Here is a 17,799-nt window from a genome sequence, read left to right on the forward strand (position 1 = left end):
TGTGTCACACAACGTTTCTGCATGTAGGCTAGGCCTGTGAGAGAAATCTGTGTCACACAACGTTTCTGCATGTAGGCTAGGCCTGTGAGAGAAATCTGTGTCACACAACGTTTCTGCATGTAGGCTAGGCCTGTGAGAGAAATCTGTGTCACACAACGTTTCTGCATGTAGGCTAGGCCTGTGAGAGAAATCTGTGTCACCCAACATTTCTGCATGTAGGCTAGGCCTGTGAGAGAAATCTGTGTCACACAACATTTCTGCATGTAGGCAAGGCCTGTGAGAGAAATCTGTGTCACACAACATTTCTGCATGTAGGCTAGGCCTGTGAGAGAAATCTGTGTCACACAACATTTCTGCATGTAGGCAAGGCCTGTGAGAGAAATCTGTGTCACACAATGTTTCTGCATGTAGGCTAGGCCTGTGAGAGAAATCTGTGTCACACAACATTTCTGCATGTAGGCTAGGCCTGTGAGAGAAATCTGTGTCACCCAACATTTCTGCATGTAGGCAAGGCCTGTGAGAGAAATCTGTGTCACACAACATTTCTGCATGTAGGCTAGGCCTGTGAGAGAAATCTGTGTCACCCAACATTTCTGCATGTAGGCAAGGCCTGTGAGAGAAATCTGTGTCACCCAACGTTTCTGCATGTAGGCAAGGCCTGTGAGAGAAATCTGTGTCACCCAACGTTTCTGCATGTAGGCTAGGCCTGTGAGAGAAATCTGTGTCACCCAACGTTTCTGCATGTAGGCTAGGCCTGTGAGAGAAATCTGTGTCACCCAACGTTTCTGCATGTAGGCAAGGCCTGTGAGAGAAATCTGTGTCACACAACATTTCTGCATGTAGACAAGGCCTGTGAGAGAAATCTGTGTCACACAACATTTCTGCATGTAGGCTAGGCCTGTGAGAGAAATCTGTGTCACCTAACGTTTCTGCATGTAGGCTAGGCCTGTGAGAGAAATCTGTGTCACCCAACATTTCTGCATGTAGGCTAGGCCTGTGAGAGAAATCTGTGTCACACAACATTTCTGCATGTAGGCTAGGCCTGTGAGAGAAATCTGTGTCACACAACGTTTCTGCATGTAGGCTAGGCCTGTGAGAGAAATCTGTGTCACCCAACATTTCTGCATGTAGGCTAGGCCTGTGAGAGAAATCTGTGTCACCCAACATTTCTGCATGTAGGCTAGGCCTGTGAGAGAAATCTGTGTCACCCAACATTTCTGCATGTAGGCTGGGCCTGTGAGAGAGATCTGTGTCACACAACGTTTCTGCATGTAGGCAAGGCCTGTGAGAGAAATCTGTGTCACCCAACGTTTCTGCATGTAGGCAAGGCCTGTGAGAGAAATCTGTGTCACCCAACGTTTCTGCATGTAGGCAAGGCCTGTGAGAGATCTGTGTCACACAATTTAGGGAAAATAGCACTATTAAGATTAAATCATTTCATAGAGTATATGCTCAGACAATTACTAGTGAATAAAATATTTTAAGCTCACTTTTCCTCCTCTGCTTGAACTTTAGGTAAAGGCTACTCTTTACATGTTCATATTCCAAAGGGCTGCTACTCTGTTCTTTATTTGACTCTTATTATTATCTATCCTGATGCTTAGTCACTTTACCCTGAACGCATGTACATATCTACCTCAAATACCTCGTACCTCTGCACACTGACCTGTATATAACTCCACATTGATCTGGTACTCCCTGTATATAGCTCTACATTGATCTGGTACTCCCTGTATATAGCTCTACATTGATCTGGTACTCCCTGTATATAGCTCTACATTGATCTGGTACTCCCTGTATATAGCTCTACATTGATCTGGTACTCCCTGTATATAGATCCATATTGATCTGGTACTCCCTGTACATAGCTCCACATTGATCTGGTACTCCCTGTATATAGCTCTACATTGATCTGGTACTCCCTGTATATAGATCCATATTGATCTGGTACTCCCTGTATATAGCTCCATATTGATCTGGTACTCCCTGTATATAGCTCTACATTGATCTGGTACTCCCTGTATATAGATCCATATTGATCTGGTACTCCCTGTATATAGCTCCATATTGATCTGGTACTCCCTGTATATAGCTCTACATTGATCTGGTACTCCCTGTATATAGCTACACATTGATCTGGTACTCCCTGTATATAGAACCATATTGATCTGGTACTCCCTGTATATAGCTCCATATTGATCTGGTACTCCCTGTATATAGCTCTACATTGATCTGGTACTCCCTGTATATAGATCCATATTGATCTGGTACTCCCTATATATAGATCCATATTGATCTGGTACTCCCTGTATATAGCTCTACATTGATCTGGTACTCCCTGTATAAAGATCCATATTGATCTGGTACTCCCTGTATATAGCTCTACATTGATCTGGTACTGGTACTCCATGTATATAGTTCCATATTGATCTGGTACTGGTACTCCCTGTATATAGCTCCACATTGATCTGGTACTCCCTATATATAGCTCCATATTGATCTGGTACACCCTGTATATAGCTCCACATTGATCTGGTACTCCTGTATATAGCTCCACATTGATCTGGTACTCCTATATATAGCTCCATATTGATCTGGTACTGGTACTCCCTGTATAAAGCTCCATATTGATCTGGTACTGGTACTCCCTGTATATAGCTCCATATTGATCTGGTACTCCCTGTATATAGCTACACATTGATCTGGTACTCCCTGTATAAAGCTACACATTGATCTGGTACTCCTGTATTTAGCTACATATTGATCTGGTACTCCTTGTCTATATCTCCATATTGATCTGGTACTGGTACTCCCTGTATATAGCTACACATTGATCTGGTACTCCCTGTATATAGCTCCACATTGATCTGGTACTGGTACTCCCTGTATATAGCTCCATATTGATCTCGTACTGGTACTCCTGTATATAGCTCCACATTGATCTGGTACTCCCTATATATAGCTCCATATTGATCTGGTACTGGTACTCCTGTATATAGCTCCACATTGATCTGGTACTCCCTGTATATAGCTCCACATTGATCTGGTACTCCCTGTATATAGCTCCACATTGATCTGGTACTCCCTATATATAGCTCCATATTGATCTGGTACTGGTACTCCCTGTATATAGCTCCATATTGATCTGGTAGTCCCTGTATATAGCTACACATTGATCTGGTACTCCCTGTATAAAGCTACACATTGATCTGGTACTCCCTGTATTTAGCTACATATTGATCTGGTACTCCTTGTCTATAGCTCCATATTGATCTGGTACTGGTACTCCCTGTATATAGCTCCACATTGATCTGGTACTCCCTGTATATAGCTCCACATTGATCTGGTACTCCCTATATATAGCTCCATATTGATCTGGTACTGGTACTCCCTGTATAAGGCTCCATATTGATCTGGTACTGGTACTCCCTGTATATAGCTCCATATTGATCTGGTACTCCCTGTATAAAGCTACACATTGATCTGGTACTCCCTGTATAAAGCTCCATATTGATCTGGTACTGGTACTCCTGTATATAGCTCCATATTGATCTGGTAGTCCCTGTGTATAGCTACACATTGATCTGGTACTCCTGTATATAGCTCCATATTGATCTGGTACTGGTACTCCCTGTATATAGCTACACATTGATCTGGTACTCCTGTATATAGCTCCATATTGATCTGGTACTCCCTGTATATAGCTCCATATTGATCTGGTACTCCCTGTATATAGCTACACATTGATCTGGTACTCCCTGTATATAGAACCATATTGATCTGGTACTCCCTGTATATAGCTCCATATTGATCTGGTACTCCCTGTATATAGCTCTACATTGATCTGGTACTCCCTGTATATAGATCCATATTGATCTGGTACTCCTGTATATAGATCCATATTGATCTGGTACTCCCTGTATATAGCTCTACATTGATCTGGTACTCCCTGTATAAAGATCCATATTGATCTGGTACTCCCTGTATATAGCTCCATATTGGTCTGGTACTCCTGTATATAGCTCTACAATGATCTGGTACTCCCTGTATATAGATCCATATTTATCTGGTACTCCCTGTATATAGCTCCATATTGATCTGGTACTCCCTGTATATAGCTCTACGTTGATCTGGTACTCCTGTATATAGATCCATATTGATCTGGTACTCCCTGTATATAGCTCTACATTGATCTGGTACTCCTGTATATAGATCCATATTGATCTGGTACTCCCTGTATATAGCTCCATATTGATATGGTACTCCCTGTATATAGCTCTACATTGATCTGGTACTCCCTGTATATAGCTCTACATTGATCTGGTACTCCTGTATATAGATCCATATTGATCTGGTACTCCCTGTACATAGCTCCACATTGATCTGGTACTCCTGTATATAGCTCCACATTGATCTGGTACTCCTGTATATAGATCCATATTGATCTGGTACTCCCTGTATATAGCTCCATATTGATCTGGTACTCCCTGTATATAGCTCCACATTGATCTGGTACTCCCTGTATATAGCTCTACATTGATCTGGTACTCCTGTATATAGATCCATATTGATCTGGTACTCCCTGTATATAGCTCCACATTGATCTGGTACTCCTGTATATAGATCCATATTGATCTGGTACTCCTGTATATAGCTCCATATTGATCTGGTACTCCTGTATATAGCTCTACATTGATCTGGTACTCCCTGTATAAAGATCCATATTGATCTGGTACTCCTGTATATAGCTCCATATTGGTCTGGTACTCCTGTATATAGCTCCACATTGATCTGGTACTCCCTGTATATAGATCCATATTGATCTGGTACTCCCTGTATATAGCTCCATATTGATCTGGTACTCCCTGTATATAGCTCTACGTTGATCTGGTACTCCCTGTATATAGATCCATATTGATCTGGTACTCCCTGTATATAGCTCTACATTGATCTGGTACTCCCTGTATATAGATCCATATTGATCTGGTACTCCCTGTATATAGCTCCACATTGATATGGTACTCCCTGTATATAGCTCTACATTGATCTGGTACTCCCTGTATATAGATCCATATTGATCTGGTACTCCCTATATATAGATCCATATTGATCTGGTACTCCCTGTATATAGCTCTACATTGATCTGGTACTCCCTGTATATAGATCCATATTGATCTGGTACTCCCTGTATATAGCTCCATATTGATCTGGTACTCCCTGTATATAGCTCTACATTGATCTGGTACTCCATGTATATAGATCCATATTGATCTGGTACTCCCTGTATATAGCTCCACATTGATCTGGTACTCCCTGTATATAGCTCTACATTGATCTGGTACTCCCTGTATATAGATCCATATTGATCTGGTACTCCCTGTATATAGCTCCATATTGATCTGGTACTCCCTGTATATAGCTCCACATTGATCTGGTACTCCCTGTATATAGCTCTACATTGATCTGGTACTCCCTGTATATAGATCCATATTGATCTGGTACTCCCTGTATATAGCTCCACATTGATCTGGTACTCCCTGTATATAGATCCATATTGATCTGGTACTCCCTGTATATAGCTCCATATTGATCTGGTACTCCCTGTATATAGCTCCACATTGATCTGGTACTCCCTGTATATAGCTCTACATTGATCTGGTACTCCCTGTATATAGCTCTACATTGATCTGGTACTCCCTGTATATAGATCCATATTGATCTGGTACTCCCTGTATATAGCTCCATATTGATCTGGTACTCCCTGTATATAGCTCTACATTGATCTGGTACTCCCTGTATATAGCTCTACATTGATCTGGTACTCCCTGTATATAGATCCATATTGATCTGGTACTCCCTGTATATAGCTCCATATTGATCTGGTACTCCCTGTATATAGCTCCACATTGATCTGGTACTCCCTGTATATAGCTCTACATTGATCTGGTACTCCCTGTATATAGATCCATATTGATCTGGTACTCCCTGTATATAGCTCCATATTGATCTGGTACTCCCTGTATATAGCTCTACATTGATCTGGTACTCCCTGTATATAGCTCTACATTGATCTGGTACTCCCTGTATATAGATCCATATTGATCTGGTACTCCCTGTATATAGCTACACATTGATCTGGTACTCCCTGTATATAGCTCCACATTGATCTGGTACTCCCTGTATATAGATCTACATTGATCTGGTACTCCCTGTATATAGCTCTACATTGATCTGGTACTCCCTGTATATAGATCCATATTGATCTGGTACTCCCTGTATATAGCTACAAATTGATCTGGTACTCCCTGTATATAGCTCTACATTGATCTGGTACTCCCTGTATATAGATCCATATTGATCTGGTACTCCCTGTATATAGCTCCATATTGATCTGGTACTCCCTGTATATAGCTCTACATTGATCTGGTACTCCCTGTATATAGCTCTACATTGATCTGGTACTCCCTGTATATAGATCCATATTGATCTGGTACTCCCTGTATATAGCTACACATTGATCTGGTACTCCCTGTATATAGCTCCACATTGATCTGGTACTCCCTGTATATAGCTCTACATTGATCTGGTACTCCCTGTATATAGATCCATATTGATCTGGTACTCCCTGTATATAGCTCCACATTGATCTGGTACTCCCTGTATATAGCTCTACATTGATCTGGTACTCCCTGTATATAGATCCATATTGATCTGGTACTCCCTGAATTTTGCTCCATTCCCGTGTATTTTATTTTATTCTTCTTGTGTTAGTATTTTCTTTTTAAAACTCTGCATTGTTGGGAAGGGCTCGTAATCAAGCATTTCACTGTAAAGTCCTCACCAGTTGTATTCCGTCGCATGTGACAAATACAATTATATTTTTGAAGTATCTTTAAGAGGACATAATATGGTAATGTAAACTTGTTACTGAATTTTACACATCTTCAAATTGTCAGGATATATTTCAGGACTAAAATGAGCTATTTCCAGCATGACATCTCACAGCGTGCTCCTGAAAGGCCTATAATGGGCTTTCAAAAAAATGACCAATATTGTCATCCGTGCCCCAGATTACACACGATTATACGTTTCTTAGTTGATTATAGCCTAATGCTGAAATATCATTACATAATATGTCGGGGAGCCTCAGTTTCACATTTACTGATTTACTCAGCCAATGAGAACAACACGGCTGTTGTTTAGCTAATTGAGGGTTTTCTATGTCTTCAGTTTAAAGGCTTGCTGTGCTGAAGAGAAGGGGAGGGCCCCAGCGTTCTGCGGAGGGGAGGCACTATAAGAGTGGGTCCTCCATTTACAAATATCTCAATATGTCAATATTTGAGTGACCAGTTGCCAGAGAGCTGACAGCTGGGCTTGCTAACCCTGCAGAACACTCTCTGCAAGGAGGCAGCTTTGATTGAACATCAGTTCTAAGTTGGAACTATGAAAACTGAGAGACTGAATCCTTTCTATGTGATTGAGCAAAAGTGGAGAGAAAGTCATACTAAACTGCAAATACATTTTTCCTCTGGCTTTGTAATCCATTAACAAATACATTTCTAAACAAGATTTGCAACCCATTGCTTGATTATGGAATTAACCACACAAACAAGCACGTGGTACCCTTGAGAGCTGAAGGGTATACCATTACATTTTCATCATACTTTTGTTCTGTTAGCACAAATAGGCTACATGGCTTACCTTTCAATTTAAACTGGACGCCTCCGAAACCTCCCCACCTGGCAATGACATCCCAGATCACATTTGATGTCCTGGCAGTGCCTTCGTGAGCCAATCCAGAACTATCGCTATGGACAAAATACTGAATCAATTATTATATGAATCAAAGCTCGACATCTTGAATTTAACAGTTTTTTTGTTGTTGTGATTGCTCATATGAAGAGTTCTTGTAAGACATTGGTTTGCAAACAAACTCCTTCAACACTGCTAGCCTCTCTAAAGCCAGAATAAAAAGGTTTTTCCTTCACAAACTGAAAATATGTTGTGATAGTTGCAGGTACTATGTAATGATGTGCATGTAGTTAAACTGTTATTGTTATTACAATTACAATCGGACAACTGGGCCTGTTTACTATCTGTTGTGGTTCAATTAATGAACAGAAACGGAACAGCATAGATGGATGTTGGATGCCAAACTCCCTCTAAAGAATAAGCCTAAATGTGCCAGCAAACAGGCTTAAATTGCAATACTTCACAACACTGGCACTTATTACAACAATTACAATTTCATCCATCATAGCATACTCTGCACACATCCTCAAATCACTACAATAGTGGATGTTTTCAGTCCAAACTTGCCATATCAAAACAAAATAGTTAACATAAAATAGCCTCTCTCCATCTCATCATTAAAGGGAAAATGGATCATGATACAGAAAAATTAGAGGGTACAATTATTATTTATAATGTACATTTGAGTTATGAGTTTTATCTTGAGATGTGTATCTTGAGGCTCCTTGTCAACAGGCATTTCAAACAACGGATACCTCAATGTATGTTTGCTACACTTCAGTTCAGCACACATGACACTATTCTTCATGATGTATATAGAAAACAGCCTATGATTCACGGACCATTTAGTGAAAACCTATTAGCCATATGTAGGGCTATACCAATTTCAGGATTATGTGAAGGGATTGTTATCCAAAGTTTGCAGTATAGGCCCAACAATGAGACATTTTGGCATCAGTCCAAAGAAAGGCTGTGAATTAATTTTGAATATGTTTTCACTTCATAAAGACCTGTGTGAGATTTAGGTTACACCTGTCAACTATATAACCTCATAAAAATCACAGAGTTATAAGTGCTTAGTAATTCACACCTCTCTGAAAGCACAGACTACATACCATCAATTTATGGCACACTCAATAATATGAATAATAATAATAATAATAATAATAATAATAATAATAATAATAATAATAATTGAACATCCATAGTGATACGCTACTTCTGAGCCCAATTGTTTTTATATATCCACAAAATATCTGATCGCAATTTAACGTTCATTGGGTGTGGTCTATGACGTCACAAGTACGACCAAATTACATGTATTTGGGAGGAGAAGCGACACGCAACACACATATGTCAGTAGCAGCCAGTGTACATGCGCGGTTAAAACGTGTGGCCGGTCATTCGTCACAACTCACAGTGCCAAGCAAAGTTTCTGTTGTGGAGTTACCGGTATATCAAGCTACATAAAGTAGGCCTATTATATATAGTCTATAGGACAGAAAATACTCAATAGTAGTCTATAACCATTAGTAGGGAGTTGTAAGGGGGTGAATGGGATACAAGCCGAACCGAAACAAGTTCTACTTAAAAATGTAATTATCCGAAAAGGACATTGTGGACAATCTCTAACTGATTCAATAAAGTTTGACATAATGGACGACGTGATATAGCCCTACAGTAGCCTATTATTCACCCAAAAACCCCTTCAACGTGCAACATTTGTACCATTACGCTAAATCTGATATTTCAGCGAAAAAAATGTAGATGTTAGATATGAACATATAGTGTAGTCCGAGTTTGGTCTAATATTGAGCAAGTCAACACATAGGCCTACCGAGGGGGCTCATACTGAGTCAATCGTGCCTCCAAGGTCATCTCTTTGAGTGTTTTAAATGTGCTGTCAGCTCCCTAACTGGTGCTGTGTGAGTCCTATCTTTTGCAATCACCTCAAAAGGTTCGAAGATTGATGTTTCTCTGCGGTTTCATTCTTATAGGCTATACTCCTAACCTTGATGCCCAAGTCCGGTGCTGAAATCCACATGCGGCGCAGAGGCAACAGTCTCAACAACTTTGAGAGATGGACAGGATGTTTTGCCCAAGTGATCAACTGTCTAATCAAACGTAACTAGAATTGTTAAAACTAATAAAACTGTTTGTGTTTTCGGGGGTAGGCCCACATCTCAGTGGATAAGACAACCTCTTGATGAACAAATGCACTATCTCAAGCACCCGTGTGCTGTAATTTATTATACAAATCGGACGGTCTCTCATAGGCCACATTTATGGGTGAAATGGTGAGAAGTAGATTATAAACTACTCATATGTTATTTCTAGATTAAAATCTTTTTAAAATGGTCCCTCTTCTAATTTCCTATACGGTCATGTGCGTTAATATAGCCTAGCTGGAATTGCGCAACACAGATCGTGACAATAAAAGAGGGCATTCATTTTGTAAAACATGGCACCAAAATCCAGAGCAGATGGACAATCTTTCTTTTATCGGTGAACTAAATCAGCACTGTCTTTTATACTTTTAGCGGAGGATATTGGCTCAAAATGTAGGCTACCTTTCTGAGTCGGGCAGATGTTAATGTATAATTTAATTTGACAAATGTCAGACACCATGCATCCCAATTTTAACTTCTGGTACAGCATGTGCCAAAACACTGGTTTGAGGGTTTTATTGCAATTTTACTTCTATTTCGTGCCAACAAGTGTTGACTTGATAAAGGTTGGGCAAATTTGGGCATAGTCCGGGAAAATAGCTAACAGACTGAGTTACATGGTGGTTGTAAATTGCATGCCCGCTCCTTCTCATTCACAAATTAAAGACCATTATAAATGTGTTTATTTCGCTTTTCTTACTACACCGCCTGCACTGGACTCCAGATGTTTCGATCAAATTATCCTTATTTTGTCTCACTTGTCTCATCCATTTTTAACCATGGTGTCTCATTCATAATGACGTTTTCAAACAGACAGAAGTAGAACTGAGTCAACATAATTAATATCTCTGTCAAAAATCGGAAGGAGTAAAACTAAGGAAATAAGCATTGATGTTGAGAATAATGACAGATGACAACCTGGGACGTCATGACAGTGTGCAGCGCGTCTTTTTTGTCGGGTGCAATGTAAACGGACCAGGCTATTGTAAAACTAGACTGTCTGCAATCAATAAACCCCACAATAGCATATGTCATTCTGAATTTAAATTGTACTTCAATGAGCCTCTAGAATGAAATAAAGTTTTTTGATTCTGATGTATATTTTGGTGGGAAATCAAGAAATGGAGGCAATGGAACTCAGCGGAAAATGTTCCGTAGGCTGTGTTCTAAGCTTCACTTACAATTAAGTTTTGTATATCTCATATATTGGGAATAACTGTCGTTTCTCTTCTTATAAATAGCCTAACATAGATACTATTAACACCCGCCCCTTCCCTCACTTTTCCTATTTCTTACCTGCTGTCCTAAGCTTGTTCTCCAGTGGCGACAGCGTTTTGCAGCTTCCCCGGTTTTTCCCCGGCAAGGCTTCGAGTTTTTTAATATTTTCCCTTACTTTGTTTCATTTCTCACTTCCATCTTCTTTCATCTCATCAATAAACACACGCTGCAGCCTACCTTCATAGAGGACCTAAACGAGTTTAAAATGTACCCACCCATTTTTTAACTATACGTTGAATATTTTGGACAGGCACGCCTTTTCATTTACGATTGGAACAGAGAGCCATCTCTTGAGCGGTGTAGGTTGGAAGATATATCGGTCAGCGTGGTTTTGCCCCAATCATTGAGTCGTATACCCTCTCTACGGAGCGCGGTGGGACGGTGAAACTGGCTCCATTGGGGCTCTGAAATAGTAAATGTTCCACCTACGCAGACGGGGATATTGTTTGATCCAATATGGACAACCGAAGGCTGTAGTTTCTTAATTAAATTCTGCTCTCTGGGTCTTAAAATGCTCATCCATGTAGAATGTATGTCTTGTTCGCAGAATGTTCTCTACGGAAATCATTGTTACAGTGGTCATCAAGTGTTCATTTCGTCTTACAAGCTTTTATCCTAAAATATAATGAAGCAGGCCTATATTGGAATTATGACTTGGTCTATAATTTAAACAGAAGCAGTCTCAAGTCTCAATATTCCATCCTCGATCAAAAGGGCAGTCAATTGAGAATTATGTCGATCATGTGTCTGTACTTTGCATTGGACAATGTCGTTGTCAGTAACCGCTACCGATTGGTTTGCAGCTTTATATTGGATGACGTACCTGCCTATCATTTTTAGTACCAACAAGCTAGATTGCCTGCCGTGTCTTTTACTTTCTACGCATTTCTATTTTCTCATTTATTTATTTTTCAACGTCCCTAGCTGACCTCAAGCCAAGTGGGGAAAAAATGCTGACGGTTTAGCTGGCCAATCAGATTGAGTAAAGCAATATTAAAAAATGTTGTTCTCCAATGCGTTCACATATAGACAGACCTACAGTATGTTCCGACTGGCAAGAAATAAAGAAATAGTGACCCCCCTTTCCTCGTACCCCCTCCGTGTGCCCCCTCCTCGTCTAGACAGTGACAGGTGTGTGTGGTGTGTGCGCGCGCGCTTGTCTGATGTCTAGACTGGAATAATCAACCTTAAACTGAGCTGAAGTTAATGTTTATTGTATATTCTAAACGTGGGGTATTAGTTGCAGGCAACAAACACCACGATGTTGAACGTATCTGCAAAACCCCAAGTATCATCTACGTTCTCATACGGAATGATGCTTATCAGGAGGTTATGTTTCATGAATAAAGCTATGTTGTAGGATAATTGGGCTACGTGTGTTATAGCATAATAATAATGCGCGTGCTTCGGCCTACTATATTAGATTATGAAAGACAACAGGAAGAGAACCATTGAGCAAATGTAGCCCATTAAAATGAAATAAGCGTATTTCCTTTTTCGCTTAGTACAGCAAGACAAATCTCATAACTACAAACAATGTACAGTATAGCTAGCTGGGTGTTGCGTCAAACAAACGCCATTTCTTATGGCAGTAGCCTAAATGTTCATCCCGATTAGTAGATTTCCGGATATTGTGAGACGTGTACATTTAGTTGATTACGAGCGCCATCTGGCGGATATTTGTATGTGATTTTATTACGGGTTCGGGTTCAGGGGAGGACACTCAGTGTCACAGAGGCTGTTAACTGCTAGACTATTAACCTACATATAAAAACAGTATTCGGTTGTAGACATGACACCAACTGAATATAACAACCATTCTTTTGAACATTTCCTAACACTTTAAAATCAATTAGGCATTGCAGGCATATTTATGGATTCATCTGGTCTAAATCGTTTTTATGGATTCATCTGGTCTAAATCGTTTCTACAGTTATTTATTATGTTAAACACAGCACCATTTATTGATGCAATGAACTAAATTATTTCAGTTATAAGTGGCATTTGGAGCTGTTCCATGAATAATTGATATAATAAAACATTTTATATAGGCCTATTGTTCAACTGAAAATAAGGGATTGGAAGAATATTGCTAAGGCATCCCGTATCCAGCACTTCTTTACTACTAGGCAGACGGGTGTCCTCTGCAATAGTTCAAATTCACAACTGGGCACCTTTCTATACCGTTGAAAGCTGTATAAATGACTTCACAAAAGCTCTTGTTTACAGTTGCTGGGGAAACGTCAAATACCCGCCCCGGGGAGGTTCCGTTCCGTTCACATTCACAGCCACCACTGCGCCTAAAGATCAGTGGCATTGACATTTTGTAGTAACTGAGGAAAAACAATAACTTGTCATACGAAAAGGTGGGTGTTTGTCAATGAATTTCAGTCATTTCGTTTTACTGTTCATGAAGTTATGTGCTGATATAGAGTAATGCGAGAGAACGCAATTACCTACGTTCTATTTTCTTCATTTCTCACAACCTGTCACTTTTATTTATTTATTTAATTGTTATTTCACCTTTATTTAACCAGGTAGGCTAGTTGAGAACAAGTTCTCATTTACAACTGTGACCTGGCCAAGATAAAGCAAAGCAGTGCGACACAAACAACAACACATAGTTACACATGGAATAAACACATTTACAGTTAATTACACAATATAAAAAAAGTCTATATACAGTGTGTGCAAATGGCGTGAGGAGGTAAGGCAATAAATAGGCCATAGTGGTGAAGTAATTACAATTTAGCAAATTAACACTGGAGTGATAGATGTGCAGATGATGATGTGGAAGTAGAAATACTGGTGTGTAAATGAGCAAAAAGTAAATAAAAACAATATGGGGATGAGGTAGGTAGATTTCCTGGGCTATTTACAGATGGGCTTTGTACAGCTGCAGCGATCAGTTAGCTGCTCAGATAGCTGATATTTAAAGTTAGTGAGGGAGATATAAGTCTCCAACTTCAGCGATTTTTGCAATTAGTTCCAGTCAATGGCAGCAGAGACCTGGAAGGAAAGGCGGCCAAAAGAGGTGTTGGCTTTGGGGATGACCAGTGAGATATACCTGCTGGAGCGCGTGCTTCGGGTGGGTGTTGTTATCTTGGCCAGTGAGCTGAGATAAGGCGGGGCTTTGCCTTGCAAAGACTTATAGATGACCTGGAGCCAGTGGGTCTGGTGACGAATATGTAGCGAGGGCCAACCGACGAGAGCATACAGGTCGCAGTGATGGGTGGTATATGGGGCTTTGGTGACAAAACAGATGGCACTGTGATAGACTCCATCCAGTTTGTTGAGTAGAGTGTTGGAGGCTATTTTGTAAATTACATCGCCGAAGTCGAGGATGAGTAGGATAGTCAGTTTTATGAGGGTATGTTTGATGGCGTGAGTGAAGGAGGCTTTGTTGCGAAATAGAAAGCCGGTTCTAGATTTCATTTTGGATTGGAGATGTTTAATATGAGTCTGGAAGGATAGTTTATAGTCTAGCCAGACACCTATATATTTGTAGTTGTCCCCATATTCTAAGTCAGAACCGTCCAAATTAGTGATGCTTGACAGTGATGCTAATAACCTGTCACTTTTAAAAACAGGTTATGGATCATTTGCCAGACCATTTCACTTTTTCATTTTTCAGAGGTCATTGTTCATGCCAATTTAATAATTGAAACTCCTCCTAGTCTTGTATACAGGTTTTTGGATTGTTATATCATGCAGTATGGAAAAATGACAATGTAATAATTTCTCTGCTTAGATGGCAGACCCAGCAACAGACAAAGTGCTTATAACAGAGACGGCTGAACTGTCTTCACGTTCTGTGCCATCCTACTTTGACCCCTATGAGCGCTCTGTAAAATACATGGAAAGTCATCAAATTCTTCAGATCTTTCAGGTCAGAAAAACACCTTACTTCTGAAGTGAAACAAAAGTTGGTGATCATGAAACATGGGCATACAGTGTTTCCAATCTAATCATCTTTTTGTGTGATCTTTCTTCAGGAGATTGCTGAGAACCTGGTTTTTGACAGGCCAGACGATCCTCTTCAGTTCATGTTAGAACAGGTTAGATGACTCCTTTATGTTTTTAGATAAAGGCCTAGAGACAATACAGATATAATAACAAGGCCTATTACATGTTTGCCTGGGATCTTGGCATCAAGGCAGTAATACTGCCCAGGCAACCTGAACTATTTTAAATCCTTTCATTGCTCTCTTTTTTTTTACCCTGTGTGTATTGCCACATATAAACAGAGGGTGAGAGGTGGGTTGTTTAACAGAGGTGGTGGGTTGTTGTTGGGTCCCTGTAATGTCACCATGAATCCCCCTCACTATGTAGCCTACATTATAAACTGGGTGGTTCGAGCCCTGAATGCTGATTGGCTGACAGCCGTGGTATATCAGACCATATGCCACGGGAATGACAAAACATTTATTTTTACTGCTGTAATTACGTTGGTAACCAATTTATAATAGCAATACGGCACCTCGGGGGTTTGTGGTATATGACCAATATACACAGCCCTTAGCCGTGTCCAGGCACTCCTTCTCCTAAGAACAGCCCTTAGCCATGGTATATTGTCCATGTATCACCCCCCTGTGCCTTATTGCTTAAGGATATAACTGCTCAGTAATGGAAAGGCACCCTTTTTCCTGCTCAGGTACAATTGAAGATTCGAAACAGAGAAGAATCCAACTGCAAACCAGAGAAAATAGAGTAGGCTAGCAGCCTGTTCTACCATGCACTGCAGAAGACACCTGCGTCATTCAATCATGAGTAAAACGTAATTCATTGTTCACAGTGTCGTCTGTATATCTCCGGGGGGACTCCAAATCACCAGCGAGCATAGGCCATTCACAGGAATACACATTGGCTATGTTACACTATAAACTGCCTCAGCAATCTATAGACCAAGTCTTAGTAAAATGGCAATGATTGTGAAGTAGGCTAGCTATCTTATAGTCCAAATGACAATTTAGCAAGACCAGACATACAAACAACCTTGTGATACAATTTTGCTATCTCAAATGCAGAATAACTTCATTGCAACAGAAGTATACAAAACAAATATTATTTTTGATTTAGTATCCCAGGCAGACTGTTCAATGCTCAGCCAGTCACCAAATAGGCTATTCAGATGAGACACTATTATGAAGCAATCTGTGTTTAGACGTTTTCAAGACATTAAGTCAAAGTTTCATAAATTGTATGTTAGAGTTCATTAAAAAGCATTAACAACATGAATCAAAACAAAATTATTGATTCTCTTTTAATCTTTTGAGAATTATTATTTTTTCTCTATCTCTATAATGTATTGCTATCATCTGGGCACCTAGCCTTTCCCTCCCTCCCTTTCTAGCCTATTTAATCTCAGAAAATAACCTATATGCTTAATATTATAATTTTTCCCACTTTCTTCCTCCACTTTTTCATTTTAGAAAAACGTACTGTACTCTGCCTGTGAAGGAATGGCCACTACAGGCCCTTGTGCTATCTGTCTGCCACAGCAACACATCGACCTTGAAACTCCTGATGCGTTTCATTTAATTTGAGTAAGCCCCTGTGGCACCACAGTGTTGTAAATAATGAGACTCTGGGGAAACAATCATTCTTCAGAATTTAAATTCAAAGTAATTCTTCAGAATTTGAATTCTATCTTCTTTAAGCCCATCACTGATAATAGATAGGACCATGGTAACTAGGTCTGTTAGCCATCATAGCAAGAGGACTGAAGAAAGTGCCATGTTATGTCACCATGGAGACAGGCCTATACCATGTGTAGTTCACATAGTAATAGATCAAGCGAAGCACGCTATCTGATCTATGTTTTTCATGTTTCAAGATGATTCTCCAATCATTGTAAAGACCGCAAGCCATGGCAGATGGATGGAGAAAACAGAAGAACATAATGCTGTGGTTATAACGAGTGATCATCCAGTTATGACATAACGTATGCTGTGGATAAACTTTAAACCAAGAACCTGGTCATACTTTCACATTTCAGAATAGGCCTAGGCATACTCAATTCATTTCAGAATAGGCCTAGGCCTAGGCATACTGAATTCATTTCAGAATAGGCCTAGGCATACTCAATTCATTTCAGAATAGGCCTAGGCATACTAAATTAATTTCAGAATAGGCCTATGCATACTCAATTCATTTCAGAATAGGCCTAGGCATACTCAATTCATTTCAGAATAGGCCTAGGCATACTCAATTCATTTCAGAATAGGCCTAGGCATACTCAATTCATTTCAGAATAGGCCTATGCATACTCAATTCATTTCAGAATAGGCCTAGGCATACTCAATTCATTTCAGAATAGGCCTAGGCATACTCAATTCATTTCAGAATAGGCCTAGGCATACTCAATTCATTTCAGAATAGGCCTAGGCATACTCAATTCATTTCAGAATAGGCCTAGGCATACTCAATTAATTTCAGAATAGGCCTATGCATACTCAATTCAATTCAGAATAGGCCTAGGCATACTCTATTCATTTCAGAATAGGCCTAGGCATACTCAATTCATTTCAGAATAGGCCTATGCATACTCAATTCATTTCAGAATAGGCCTAGGCATACTCAATTCATTTCAGAATAGGCC

General features: G+C 39.9%; 2 protein-coding genes across 3 annotated transcripts in view; one reads left to right on the forward strand and one right to left on the reverse strand.

Moving 5' to 3' along the window:
• Positions 1-11,794, reverse strand: part of zbtb20 (zinc finger and BTB domain containing 20) — a 53,268-nt gene extending 41,474 nt beyond the window's left edge. Inside the window, exons 1-2 of one of the 2 annotated variants that reach the window (XM_035771796.2) lie at positions 11,217-11,794; positions 7,702-7,808 (exon numbers count right to left, since the gene is read on the reverse strand). The gene's annotated coding sequence lies outside the window, so the exon portion shown is untranslated. Of the gene's footprint in view, positions 1-7,701; positions 7,823-11,216 lie in introns of both variants that reach the window. The other variant, XM_035771797.2, reaches the window with a different exon arrangement.
• Positions 11,795-13,432: 1,638 nt separating this feature from the next.
• On the forward strand, positions 13,433-16,432 carry tex55 (testis expressed 55). The gene is made up of 4 exons (XM_035771798.2): positions 13,433-13,564; positions 14,950-15,087; positions 15,194-15,256; positions 15,853-16,432. The coding sequence occupies exons 2-4, from the start codon at positions 14,950-14,952 to the stop codon at positions 15,910-15,912; spliced, it is 261 nt and encodes an 86-aa protein (XP_035627691.1). The 5' UTR covers positions 13,433-13,564; the 3' UTR covers positions 15,913-16,432.
• The last annotated feature ends 1,367 nt before the right edge of the window (positions 16,433-17,799 follow it).

This window comes from Oncorhynchus keta, chromosome 6 (genome assembly GCF_023373465.1).
Source record: "Oncorhynchus keta strain PuntledgeMale-10-30-2019 chromosome 6, Oket_V2, whole genome shotgun sequence".
In the NCBI taxonomy this organism is placed as follows: domain Eukaryota; kingdom Metazoa; phylum Chordata; class Actinopteri; order Salmoniformes; family Salmonidae; genus Oncorhynchus; species Oncorhynchus keta.